This window comes from Lipophrys pholis (genome assembly GCF_963383615.2).
Source record: "Lipophrys pholis genome assembly, chromosome: 17".
Lineage (NCBI taxonomy): Eukaryota > Metazoa > Chordata > Actinopteri > Blenniiformes > Blenniidae > Lipophrys > Lipophrys pholis.
This window is the reverse complement of record NC_137643.1, coordinates 14,147,811-14,162,775: the sequence shown is the minus strand read 5'-3', so window position 1 is coordinate 14,162,775 and position 14,965 is coordinate 14,147,811. Positions and strand designations below refer to the sequence as shown.

Sequence of the window (14,965 nt, the reverse complement as noted above, 5' to 3'; positions counted from 1 at the left end):
CTGTAATCCTACACTTTCTGTTCCAAATCCTTTTTTGTTCCATGACTTTACACAATGATTGACATCAATTCAAACTACAGCGAGGCACAGAAACTGAGGCTGAACGCATCCCAGCTGTGGGAGTGGAAATATATGAAAATAATGCTCTGTTCAAATGTCACAGACATTTTATTATTATTAATGTTACCAGAGGAGGAACTAACTAGCTTACAGATGAGATGGCTGCACGGAGTAGTCACAGAATAATATATTATCTGCAATAGTCAAGAGTGAAAGAATTGGGATAGGGAGCTATAGTTAGCAGACTCCTCTGCAATTAATTTCAGAGCGGGAGGTGAGGCGGCTGGTGATAATGAGTCCAAATTGGCAAAACAATGAAGTCACAAAAGCTGGCACCTTGTAGCTGTTGGTTAAATCTGGCTGACTAATTAATCATCTGCAAGAAAGACCCTTACAGATTTGTGTTTTCTCGTCACAGGGGAGGATGATTCTGAATTCAAGTATGCACGTTTGTGAGTGTGTGTACCTTGGCGTTTCTCGGACCAACACGGCCCTGTGGAGCTGCCGCTGGATGTGTGCATGGCGAGGGCCGCAGGGGTGAACAAAGGGGTGGACAGCAACCAGGACAAAGCCCTGAGTGTAGAGCTCCCTGACCTGAACCGGCAGCTCTCTGACCGAGGACAGACAGAGCACTGATGACACCGGCACCTCTGGAGGGAGGAAGGTAGAGAGAAAAACATGATTAAGTAAAAAAAAAAAAAAAAGTGTGTGTGTGTGTGTGTGGGGGGGGGGGGGGGTAATAGGAAATATGGTCAGACCAAAGACAGGCGGCAACAGAGGCAGCAACAAGATATCGCATAGTAATGGATAAAAGCTAAAAAAAACCCCGAAGAGGTAGGGAAGGTAGGGGAAAGGGAAATCGGGACAAAGGCTGAAAGGGAACAAAGACAGAGCATGTTTCATTATGATAATTCCCAGTGAACAACAACACATGGCATCTTCACGCTAAATCTAAAACTAATTACACCAGAACTATTAGCCGCCGTACTCACTGTCTGCAGCACAGTCTGGCTTTAAAAATAACACACACAAATATTAAAGAGGGACGTACACGCTGCTACGTGTGCACAGACGAAACAAATGTTGATTTAAAAACAATAATTTTTTTTTCTTCCCCATATTACCACACGAAGATTCCTGGTTGAGTGAAATGCACTTGCTACTGCACAACATCAAGAAGACAATGCTGTCACGGCGCTTGTTTTGGGTGTGTGGTATTAGTGGCAATCGCCAGCACAGACCTGGCTCCCTTATTACAAGACACAATGGGAAGAACACCCGCTCACATCAGTGGAAATGGTTAGCGGAGCTTATCGTATGGCAGCAAACTGTCACCGCAAACCCGCCGGGGAGAGCGCGATGTTTGTGAGAACGACCCTCTGGAGGTCGGTGCATTGTACTGGATCGCTCTGTCTGCTCGCAGGCTTTTAGGGGAGCTTGCACGTATGGCTGTGTGTTTGAGTGAATCCAGGTATGTGTGTGGGTGTGTGTGTGTGGAAGAGGAGGATGACAAAAGAGAGGGGAGAAGTGAAGAAAAAACGGGGGAACAGAAAGAGCGAGTCAGTTCACAGAGCAGAGGGGGAGAGAGAGAGAGAGAGAGAGAGAGAGAGAGAGAGATGAGGCTGTCTGTTTGTGCCTGAATGCTTGTCATCCTTTTCCATTCAATCTCATTTGCATGGGTCTGGAGAAGAGAAAATAACCTGAATAAATTAACTAGACACACAAGAAAAAAACATGCGTGCGCACACACACACGCACACACACGCACACACACGTACATGCATACACGGAGATGAAAAAAAAAGAAGAAATGTGCAAGCCATCTCATTTTCAATTTGTTCTCCATCATCTGGCGTGTTCACACATACACACAAAAACATGCATGAGAAGCTGGCAACTACGTAGGGATACAAGCACATGAGCAGACACTCTCCTGACTCGCATCCCCGTTAAACAATGAGGGGAAACAACTCCCAGGGAAACTCAGACCATCACATCGTCTTGGCACAACCACTTGGAACCACGAGAGGCTTTCATCAAGCAAACACTTAAACGGGTGTCTGTGGGGACTTATCAAAAGCAGTGCTGTGATAATAACAATAACAGCTGGAAACTGGGGTGGGGCGGCAGGGGGGATAACAACGATCCTGTCACCGTAAACAGTCATTAGCTGTCATTAGCTCTGCACGGCTGGCATTCACCCACCGACAAGACGTAGGCAAGGCCTCGCCGCTAATTCAGTCAAGGCATATAGAAAGTTATTAGCGTGTTGTGCAGCGCTTTAGGCTGGGAAATGACTTCATTTATACCGTCTGCCACTGTGGGATTTATAAGGGAGGCTGCTGCAGAATGGGAGCATGGGAACGGCTCAGGGCAGAAAAGCCGGTTGGAGTTTTACAGCGTCGGCAGGGGGAGAAACGGGGAGGTAGTGGCTGCGGCGTGAAAGAGCAAATAGACATACTGTGTGCCTTTATAAAAAGTTTGATATGTGTGGGTTCGATTGTCTTTTCGGTGACTTTGAAGGGCTTTGCCAAAGGGGTTTAAGTGTGTGCACATTTCTAAGACTGTAAGACTCTAAGAGTGGGAACACTTGCATCCACACAAGTGATCGAAAGGCAGACACGTCTTGCTTTGAGGGACACAAGAGGCGACTGAGCGGCTGTTCAGCTGTTGATCCTCGCTCTATTTCTGTCTCGACCCTCCGCTTTGACCACATCACAGCGGCTGCATGTTCAGAGCGACGCCTCACTTTTTGACCCTGGATTTCTCAAGCTGCTTGTGGAGAGTGAGAGCCATCCCCTCCTCCTGTAGCTTTTGGAAATGGCTTATCAAATCCACCCAAATTTCTCTGTGGGACTGTAAAGCATATTTTGTGCCACTGTATCTCACCCAGTGTGTTCAAGCCATCGTTTTCTTTTTCTTTTTTTGAGTGTATATGCATGAGAGAGACAGAGTTTGCGCTAAGCCTGCTAGGTGATGCATGGGGATTACTACTTACAGCTACCCTCAAGGCTTATCCCTCTGCTTGCTGGAGGTTCACGTTTATTTAAATAGCCTTCTAATGACTTGCAGAGGTTCCGGGCGAGGATATGTGCCAAAACAGTGACTATAAAATAATCAGCTTCCTGGTGCCAGGAGCTCCCTGCTGCTGGAGGAATGCAGCCGCAGGTTAAGAGAGCGGACGGTCAGCATCAGAGCTTTGTCAAGGGAGGTCTGGTCACGTCAGAGAGTTTGCTTTATGAGGCCGAGTGCGGGGTTCACAAAAAATGGCTGACAAGTACAAGCAGAAGGAAAGAAAAAAAAAAAAAAGGTTTGCTGTGGTGAGAACACAGTGTGACGCTTAAGGCGCATACAGTACACATGTACTTGTGATGCTGTGAATTCCAATCTGGCTCACTTTTGACACATAGCAAGCTCCCTGCCATCTTTGCTGGCATTTTCTCCAGGCTTTTTGCCAAAAGGACTGACGCTGCGGACGCGATTATTCAGAAATATCATCTGAAGTACGGGACACCAACAATCTTTCATAAGAAAAATGTGCTTACTTTGAAAAGTGTGTCAGGGCAAACACTGATGGATTCCAGCTTCAGAATTAAGAATATTATCACGATTCATGATAGAAGAAATATCTACCATAATATGTGGGTGTGTAGTCGCTCTTTTCTTTCTGTGTCACACACACACGCACACGCACACGCACACACACACACACACACACACACACACACACACACACACACACACACACACACACACACACACACACACACACACACACACACACACACACACACACACACACACACACACACACACACACACACACACACACACACACACACACCTCAGAAATGATCTCAACCAACTTCTTGACAAGTTATAATACTTACCTTAACTTTATTCTGACCTGGAAAGTTTTAAAAATTCTCAGAAGTGCTTAATATTTCATGTTGGGATGGTGCTTGAAGTTTTCACTTGAGAGAGAGACTTTGATTGCTGCGTGATGAAGTGACGGCATGTCCAAGGTGCAAGGCCCAAACTATTTTAACAGTGATCAGTGGGATCAATTAATTAAATAAAGCGGCACAAAAGACGGCTAAACATGATATAAAAGTCAACATAGTGCGAGATTAAAAACAGATTCAGGCGCTCCACAACAGTAACAAAAGTGCACAAACACACACACACACTCAAAATTGCATTGACTTGCATTAATATCCAACTGACTTAAAGTAAACATCGTAAAATGTAATGATTTTCCTCTCATGGACCTTCATCAATAAAAAAACTCACTCATTTCTCCCATAAGGAACATTAGAGATGTGTCTTACTAGACCACTTAGAACACATTATTCACCTTACTTAAAGTCAGGAATGAAACCGTTTAGTCAAATCTTTCATGCATTTAATAAATGTTTGACAGCTCGGTCACGTTAATCCTTAAAAGCTTAACCTACTTCTAACCTTAGCTTGAAGACCACATTTCAATCCTTAAAAACATGTGAAACATTGAGAGGCTCACCATTTTTTCCCCTCGAGGTAGGACAGGTCCCACTCGTGTAATGTGCAGACAACCACAAGTATAGCAGACACACACACACACACACAACACACACACACACACACACACACACAGAGCTGAGCATTAGCCACATGTTGTACGTTTTAATGAGCCGAGCGGGTCTCCGTCTCTGCAGGGTGGCAGAAAGTCATCAGTGGAGTTCAGCTTTTCACTGGCTGCTCCCGAGACCAGCGTTAGTCACACAGCATCACACCTAGCCGACTTCCTCACACATGCACCGAGTCCCGGCTCCCACTCGCTCTTTCCTCACACCTCTGACTCTCTTCCTCTCGACTTCTCCTCCTTTCCGTGGCTCCAGAGACACTGGTTTCCCCCTCCCCGCTACAGACCCGACTATACCATTCGGTGAGACTGTAGTTATTATGTGCTCTTCATTCTCTCACCTTCTGTTCTGTTATCCACCTATGACTTTTATTCCGCTCCCCTTTTATTTCACTTTTTTTTCCCCCTCCACTCTACTCTTTTTTTCTGCTCACATTTTCCACTCTCTCGTTTCCCCCTGCTCATTATCCGAGCACAGCCTCAACACAAAGGAGGCTGGGTTAAAATGTCACACCTGGCTGTTGGATTTCATACTCTACATTCACGCTGACATGTCAAGGTAACCAATCAGTACTACAACGGGGATAATGAAGATCACGGCACAGTTTTTAAAGGTGCTGGGCGAACTGTCAAGGTACGACGGATTTGGTGATTAGAGAGTAATAAGACAGTAAAGCACAATGAGACATTAGTCTCAGGTCACACGATGAGACGAGCCCAGTCTAATCAAATAAATGGTGCATGTGTGAACTGGAGGGCAAATGCCTGAAACATCGGACATATTTCTCCCCATCCTCCCCGGATACACCGCGGGGTTGCTGTGACCCAGCATGAGTGAGTTGAGCTTAGTCACACTGATGTTTTTTTCAGCTCAGGCGGGGTTAGAGTAAGAGCTCATAAAACAAAGGCTGACACTATATCGTCCGCCACACTGTTTCTGGGGAGTTTCATCACTCGCCGGTCAGGGGTCAAGTTGAAAATCACACGGCGCTCCTCTCCATTCGGAACGTTAAGCTTCTCTTCCTGAGAACACAACTTAGTTTATTAAACAGCCATCTCGTCTCACATGTTTCACAGGGGCACTGGCAAAGATATTTGTTTTTCATCACTGTGTAGGAGTCATCAAGTCACGCTGGCAGGGAAATAATATTATTAATGGAAGCCAAATTGAATTAAAGCATGGGTTTGACCGTGGGTTTCCTCAATGTCATGAGCTGACATCCAGATTCCTCTATCTGCCTCCTACATACACGCACGCACACACACACACTCACTCACACAGACACACACACATATATATACACACACACAAATACAAATAAATCCCTATGCTGGGAATGAGGTCTCTCAATCTCCACAAACAATCAGATAATCCTCCAGGAATCCTTCACTTCTCTTCGTCTCTCTATCACAAATGGTGAGAGAGACAGAAAGAGGTCGACATATACCCACTCACAATCACACATACACACAATCAATTCTTAGTGGCTGTGTTTATCCGAAAATAGAGTCTACCCATCTTAAGCAGCTCAGGTGGCGTCAGTGAGTTTACCATATAAATGACCTGCCTGTATGTTGAAAGATAACACCAACTCTGTTGACTAAGTACTATAAAGTGTTTTGTGTGATTGTCAATGAGCTGCCACGGCTGCTTGTGTGAACGCTCCATGTGTGGGGTCTTTCTGCGTCTCTTTCTGTGTGTACATCACTGGCCGCACATGTGATGAGACAATTTTGTTTCCTCCTACCTTTAAAAAAAAAAAAAAAAAAGAAATTACAAGCAGTCCTCATGTGTGTTGCCGGTTTTGGTCACCACCACCATTTCGGGCTGCCAGATCTCTCACTGCCAACTCCACCGTCCAACCCATTTGCCAAACATAACAGGGCTGGCTGAAAATGAAGCAGACTGGCAACCGGACCATTGCCACTTGGCTGTGACGTTGCGCCTGCTGTCTGTTAGTGTTGCATTTGAAACTCCTCTATAAAAGGATTCAGTGAGCAACCTGCACCTGCCTCTGCTTGTCGGGTGATGGGAGTGCAAAGAGCATGCTCGGAGAAACATTATGCCACGAGGAAGAAGAGGAGTTGTTCCGCTGCCATCCCTTTCTCCACCATATATCCTCCGTCTGTCATTTCCTTTTACTTTTTCACAGGCCACATCAGAACAATGGCAGAATTTGTATTTTTAGAAACGTGATGCCTCCAGAGGATTCTCATCAAACATTGTAAAGATGCCGTGAGCACGCACTCAAACATACGCCCACATGTCATTAGCCAGACAGAATTTTGACATATTTGTGAAGAAATGCACGCACCCTGTGAACACACGTTGGCTTTAGTGTATTGTTAATGTGCACGGGAAGAGCAGAGGGAAGTTGGAGGGCATCGCTGCATCGTGCACATCCACAATAAAGCTGAATCTGAAAATTAGAGAAGTCTTTGAACTTTTCTGCAACAGGAGCTGCACAAAGACAGAACTTCAGCTTATGAGCCACTTTCTGCCCTCTAGACACTTGGAGAATGAAAAGAAAAAAAAAAATAACAGTTCCGCTGAGTTGCTGACCTAAACGTTTCATTTGACTGGTTAAAGTCGGAAAAGCTGCTGTGGCTATTTTAGAACACTCTCACACAGACAGTGGAACCAGATCTCAGGATGACAAGGCACAGTACTGTCCAACAGAATACAGCAGAAAAAACAAACAGTCAAGGCTTAAAAACACAAATAAAAACCCCTCTGAAATACGGTGGAAAGACTGAATGTGAAGGCAGATCGGACTGGAAATGGGAGCAACGTGAATCAAGTCTTGAATGGGACTTGCCTGCTGCTATTCACGACAAAGATTTGTTCTTTTCATTTGAGCCACTTCTGAAATTTGCCTCCTTTATCACTCATTCACGAACTCACTGATTCATTATCATCACTTTGTTTTTAATTCCAAAGCAAAAAACAAGAGTCATTGTGGTATTGTGAGCTCAGAAATGCTGATGAGGAGCCTGTTTGTTCCATTTTTCCAAATTTGAAGAGGCACATTTGACTTGCATGTAAAAATCAATTATGACGGAGAAAAATAAAACAAGTATCCCTTTATTAGCTAAAAGCAAAAGTGTAAACCAGCAATGTTTTGAAAATAAAGCAAAAAACTTGCATTCATACAAGAATGCAACATTGACGCTTATATGAGGTTTGGTTTTTAGCTATTTGACAGGTGTTAAATCAAACATCCAGTGTCATTATACCTGTTTTGATGCTTTCTGAATCTGCAAAAAAAGGTAAAAAAAAAAAAAAAAACTCCAGAAGCTGAATGTGCAACAACCTTGTTGCAATCTTTGCCATCCATTTGGTGCTGGGTGGGAAGGATGCAGCCAACATGTCTGAGCAATTGTTGACGCTGCAGATGAGACTGATGACAGACTGAATCACATCAGTACAGATGTGACCAGTACGAGTAAAATGATGAGCCCAAAGGTGCTAAAGTGCTCCGTGAACTGTCAACCTAAATGACAATTATCTCTGCGATCAAGTAATTTAAAACTGCTGTCATTAAAGAAAGCATGACATCACAATTCATTGCGTAGATTCAATGTTGAAATCTGGAGAGACTGCTTGAAAAGCGAGAGCGTCATCTTTGTGTCTTATTAGAAGAGAGGTGATAAATGAAAAGTGCTCATACCTTCTTTCCCCAATAGGAAGTCCAGGAAGTGGTAGGTGTAGGCCACTCCGACTTTGGTCTCCACCTGAGGCCGCCGGAGGGTGGAGTAGATATTGCCTGGACTGCGCCTCTCTTCTGCTTTTCGCAACTTTGGGAGCCTACACCCCATATCTCTGCAGGAGAATAAAGAACAGGGCGGTAAAAGGCATTTCATAACGAAGTGAGATGAAAATATAAAAGATGGCAAAAAAAACTACCTTTGAGTGGGAGAGATAGAATCGATAAGAGTTTCTAAATATACTGTGTGCATTAGCACTTCCAATAGAGTGTGTGACAGTCACAGCCTCAGCGTTATTCCACGCCCGCCAGCCTGGTCTTTGAATGTGAGTTTGACACACACATTATTTCACAAAGCACACACGTGCACACCACGGCAGCAACTGTGAAATGCGAGAGGATCAGCCATTACCTGCTTGGTGGGCTGTGATATGGGGCATCTCCTAATCAAATAGAGCTGATTGAGAGCGACATGTTTGATCAGAATGAATTAAAGCAGAAATGAGACTGATTTCCTGCCCTGTCAGGCAAAGTGACACGAAACTAGATAGACGGAGAGGAGGGGAAAGAGGAGGAGACGTATTAAACATGTGCTGTTAACCGATTGGTATTTTGAGCCAAGGTTTGCCTCGAACCGAAAAAGAAATGTGTGCTACTTTGAAGCTTCTCAGATTGTCTCAGGCAAGGCGATGCCCTTGAGAATTGGTGATTTGGCAAATTTCTATTTTAAAAAAACTCAATTGAATTTCAACAGGCAGTTTAAATCCCCCCAAAAAAGGATGAATTTGATGGATAGGAATTACAAAATAGGGGACTGACGGGGTTAAATGAAAAGAAAAAAAAGGGGCGTGACCAAACGTCGTCAAACTAATCTGATGTGACAGCGTTTGTCCCCTCGAACCATCAGCACAGACACGCTTAATATCACCGTCTGCCACGGCTTGTAAGAGCCACACAGCGAGGCTCACATCTGCATGTCCCTCTGTGTGTGTGTCTTTGTGTGTGTGAGAGTATATACATCTTCCCTAGAGGCAGGTCCATATCAGTATCTCTGTATCTGTTTGGGGAGCATGGAGAATGACACAGTCGCTCCCAATGGACCGAGTGCATGGACATTAACTCGGCTAACGATCCTCACAGACTACATTAAGCCCGGTGTTGGGGTATGTGCTCACGTGCGTGTTTGTGTGTGTTGTGTGCATTTGGTGAGTTACAGCTTTGGTTGCACGGTACATGCTTTTCAAAAGGTTACAAAGTTGGAAAAGAAAAAAAAAAAAAAAAAAAGTTGGTCTTTGCTCTGTTTTCTTAGCTCTGCTGTCTCGAGACTACACACTCAGTCATCTTTATTTCTGCAACGAACACGCAATTAAGAGTCATTATTCCTTCAAAACGACATGCTCTTTTATAATGAGGACAAACGAGGAGAGATGGAGGGGTGATTAAAAAAAAAAAGTCAGTCAATGCTATATTTCCTCCTCTGTTCTTCTCATCGTCCTTCTCTTTCCTCTTGACCTGCCGGTTCGCCTCTTAAACTCTTAGGCTGTTTTTTTATTTTATTTTTTTTATTTGTAATGATTTACAAACCTCTCTACTCGTTTGACTCATACCTCAATCACCCTTTCCCCATTCAGTCGCTCTCCCGTCACCTCTGTCCAACGTCTTTGATTAGAAACCCCTCCCTGCACTCTGGTGGTACAATGGTCTTGATTAGTCGTCTCTTCATCCTCGCTTTTTGTGTCCATCTGATTGCAAGATTTGCTCATTTTCACTCCTTCCTTCCATTTCTGTGTCTACCTCAACTCTTTCTGGTTCAAACATTTACCCAAGCTAAACTCGGGGGTGTTGTTTTTGTGCACTTTTTGCATTGTTTCAAGCACATCACGTTCTCTCGCCTATTCGTTTCTTTCTGCTTCGTGTTATAATGTCCCCCTTGTACAGTTTTTGTTGGAAATCCCTCCAACCCTATGCTTACCTCCATCTATCCATTACTTCTGTCTGGTGCCTCTATGAGGAAAATTGCTCCCCTGCAGAGCCTGTTAAGCCTCGTAAAACTATTACAATGTCTCCAGACAGTCAGACAGACAGCCAAGAGGGCCCCAGGATATGACTAAGTTAGAGGATGCAGCTCTACTTCCAAACACTTTTTCTCCAGGGCTGCTCTTTAATACGCTCCGTCTGCTACAGGGACAAAGGTAGGTCACTGTGCGGCCGCTGAGCAGGATTCATCTCGGGCTGGTTAGGGAAAAGGGATTTAGGTTAGGGAGTAAATGGGAGGGTCGAATATATGAAGGAAAAATAAGCTTTTTTAGTAATATACACAAAGAACAGTCTTCTATCAATGTGCCTAGCCTTAGGTACTCCTTTCAAAACTGTTATTTTATCTTAATTCTACCCTGTTCCAATGCAAAGGATGCATTTTTTTGAAACAAATTCTATCAATTCACAGTCGCTTCTTTTTTCATTCTTTATGCATTATGCAGTGGCAAAAAAATAAAAAATATCCTAACAATTCTGAATAATTCGCTTATACTATTTTGCTCGTGGCGTTTGATTCTGGTGCTCTCACATAGGGCACAGTTTGTTCTAGTCTTGATCCCGACGAGCCAACTGCTCTCCTGTTTGATCCAACATCTCATTATCTTTCTTGTTGTATGAAGACACTTCTGGTTCAAATCAAAAAGGCCGTGCTTTACCAGACAAACTCTGTCTGCCAGGTTTAGAAACAGCTAACCATAATTGGACACAACACACACACACACAAGAAAAAACCCCAAGGTTGTAGAGTGGAGGAAGAAACTCTGAGTTGAGGACTTGAGGCCGTTTTGCTACATATAAGGCCTTTTTCTCAACATGTTGACTTCAAACAGAATCTCTCACTTGCTGTCGCACAAACACACAGGCAGAAAAAGGCCTTGACAGCAAAAAACAGCCATTAAACGGGGAGACAGGAGGGAGAGAGAGAGAGAGAGAGAGAGAGAGAGAGAGAGAGAGAGAGAGAGAGAGAGAGAGAGAGAGAGAGAGAGAGAGAGAGAGAGAGAGAGAGAGAGATAAAAGGATCATAAAAAAAAGGGAATGGAGTGAAATAGAAGACAGACATGGAGTAGCAGAGGGCTTCTCATTAGAGAGTCTCTTGTAACAGAGAGTTTTGAAATGACAGCAGATTTACACGAGAGCATAATCCGTCTACGTTATGCTGCTGCTCTGCAACCTCCTGCACCAGCCCGGAGCGGGGGAGTGGCTGCTTTCCAAGAAGCAATATTCATCGGAGAGCCACAGACACACAGACTTGGGAAATCTCACAGCAAGTATGGATAAATACATTTGGGTGATGCCACAAGGGCAGGAAAGTCACATTTTATTTCTTTTCGTCAACTGTTGATCATTTTTCCTTGGCCGAATGTTTATATAAAAAAAAAAACAACACTTTATACAAAGAGTATAGCGCTGTATAATCCATGAATCCATCTATTTTGTGTAATGAGATGTAATGCAAAGTTAAGAAGAAATAATGAAGATAGACACAAGATATATGGAAAAGCGTCAGTTTGTGTGCAGATTTTCATCCATCTCTTCAGTGTGAACACATTCAAACACTGGCTCTGCTAGTGTGGTTAACTACACGGTGAACTATTAAGGATGCACAGTATTCCTATACGTATTGTAAGAATACAATGGCTATTGGTGAATGACACAATGGTTCTGAGCCAGTATCAGTATTTTATATTGAGATATCAGAAGATGGACTTGACAAAATAAAAATTGATTCACACACTTACCGGCATGTAATGTTAATCAGTCTAAAAAAAAAGATTGTGTTTCCAAATACATCCAAATGTATGTTTGGTGTTTGTATCCCAACATCAACATCTGAGCCAATTATCAGCCAACTGCTTTATAACTGGCTTATTTCCAGTCTCAATATAGAAGCTCTAATAGCGAGCCAGGCAGTATTTTCAGGAATCACAGTTTAAATGGAGTTTGAAACCTCCCCAGAGTGACGTACTCCGCACAGAAAACATCACACGGTTCCTGTCAGTGTTTCAGGTACTAACAACTTCAGCTCACTATCCATCCTGCAATCACTGAAGGGAGGTGGCGTGTGAGCCCCGTGAATAAAGTGAACAGAAGTCTCTCCAGCAACAAGAAGAACAAGGAGTCCTGCAACAGATGGTTTGACTCCCACAGAGGCCTGATCTCAACACCATCGAGCCAAGCTGGGATTATATGAAGAGACACCAGCCGAAACCCACAGAAAAACCGTGGCACCTTCTCCAAGATGCACAAATATACCTGTAAGACTTAAGGAAGGGTGTTTGTTTCAGGTGGTCACAGTGGACACCTGTCTAAGACCTGAATTTTGTTCACTCCAACAGGCAACTTTAACAGAGAGGATATGTCAAATCAAGACAGAAAAGACCCCAAAGCCCAACCCAGACTCATAAATGAGCAGGATTACTTCATATTAGTATAACATCTCAAAACTTATGTTGTTATAATTATACGTCTATTCTATAGCCATATTGATCATCCATCATTTATCTAAGGCTGTCATACTCATTCACCATCTTGAAACAACTGATAACAACTCTTTGATACATAATAAATACAAGACTGAGTCAAAACCATTTTACATTAACCTACAATACAATCAGTTCTTACCTGAGGTTGGAAAAAATTGTTATCCTGGCATTTGCTGCTTATTATGTTAATTTGTGTACCAAATGTACGAAACTGATTTATTGCTCAACTTGGCAAATACAGCCATGATTGCTGGCTTCTATTTGCCTTTATGGGCCTATTTGAAAGCTGTAATGTGTATTATATGTGAGTGGATGACACCATAAATTCTGGATCCTTTATATGCTTTTGGCCTGTAAACAGGTAGTGACTCAAGATTTAGTCACATTTTTAAGCAATATGACATTTCATCACAAAATTTAAGGCAGCCAATGGAGGGGGAAAAAATGGTTTATTTGATAGATCCTTTTGTAACAGCGCATGTAGAATATTTCACTGAATTTTAAAATTTGAGGTGACAGACTGTCCTGGGGCGTGGGCTTCCCTCCCACTGTGTTCAGCTCAGTTTTTATCTGGCGATGGGGGGGGGGGGGGGGGGGGGGGTGCTCATCATGACCAAAGAAGGGAATGAAAACACCAAGAGAATCAAGGGGGAAAAAAAGACAAAAGCAGGAGGAAATGGAGATAGACAGAGGGAGAAGACGGAGAGCAGAGAGGGAGCATGCCAAGTTGCCTGAAGGGAGGTGTGATTTCCCCGAGCAACAAAGTAGTCACCTCAAACAGTGTTTTAATGAGGCTGCATGGGGAGGATAAAAAAAACAAAACAAATGACACTGATGTATTGGGTCTGTCTCTCGGCTTCTCACACACCCCATTTTTCTTCTAAAACGAACAGTTTATAATCAGAGGATGTTTGGACTGGGGCACCAGTTCACAAAGAGGTTTGCTCCTGTGGTTGTTAAATCCATCATTTAACTTATTCTCGTCGTTTTATCTGGTGACACCAAAGTCTGTATAATCTGAGTGATAAACTCACTCACTTGTAATGCGTGCGCCCAATAGATTCCCAGCTATACAGTGAGCAACCATACATATCCATGTAACTAATTGATGCCCTCGTGCATTTTGAGGGCGCAGCCTTGCTTGAAATTGCATCTCTGCTTTTTTTTTTTTTTTTAAAAAACACCCCTCTTTAGTGCGTCCAAGCTGAACTCCAACAAACACTTCAGCGCGCTCACAACACGTGGCTGGCTGGCGCTGCTGTCCGTGGTTTAGTTGGACGGGAAATGATACATGACAGGTCGCTTTACGCACCCATTTTTGTTTTTTCTTTTCCCCGGTCCTGACACACGCAAGCGCGCGCAAGCACTCGCACGCGCACCATCTCTCCCATCTGCGCTCGGCACATTTACTCCGTCACGCATACATCTCGAGTTCACTTCGACCTGTGACAGCGAGCAGAGGGGCTTATTCATCTCGCTCCGCCATGAATACAAATGGCACGCAGAGGCACACAAATCAAATGGGTGGATGAATGTTGTAAAGCAAACCGATTCCCCACTGTCACCAATGTTTTATTAAGACGGGGGGCGGGGGTTCCCAAAGATCTCCTGCTGATGAGGATTTTTAGATTTTTGATTTTCAATAAAGTGTCTTTAAAGTTGTTTTCCAGGCTGCAAATTTACATCTAGGAAAGTCACACGTGCGTCAAGCGGCATGCGTAAAAGCGTCGATTGGAATAGAACTAAAATAAATAAAGCTACTGAGCTTAAGTTGGAAACTATCTTTCGATAAATTAACTATTAAAGAGTGGAAACTCACCAAAGATGTGGATCCCGGTCTGCGAGAAGGGAATGGAGAGGAAACGCTCACACCTGAAGCGGTGGACGAGTGTCGCTCCGCGGCTGAGCTGCAGCGGAATGAGACGCGCAGCGGCTCCGGCAGCTACTGCGACCAAATGGGAGGAAAACATGAATCCTTCATTTAGGAACTACAACTGACTGCGAGCTCATGATAAACACTACGTCTGCCCCTCTCCTCTGTCAGCAGTGTGTGT

The 14,965-nt window shown here is 43.8% G+C and overlaps 1 protein-coding gene across 1 annotated transcript in view; it reads right to left on the bottom strand.

Annotated features, from left to right (window-relative positions):
* Window positions 1-14,965, bottom strand: part of rftn1a (raftlin, lipid raft linker 1a) — a 24,206-nt gene extending 9,241 nt beyond the window's left edge. Inside the window, exons 1-3 of the mRNA XM_080484237.1 lie at window positions 14,731-14,965; window positions 8,356-8,507; window positions 527-710 (exon numbers count right to left, since the gene is read on the bottom strand). Coding sequence (XP_080340363.1) covers window positions 527-710; window positions 8,356-8,503 — 332 coding nt within the window. The 5' untranslated portion in view covers window positions 8,504-8,507; window positions 14,731-14,965. The remainder of the gene's footprint in view (window positions 1-526; window positions 711-8,355; window positions 8,508-14,730) is intronic.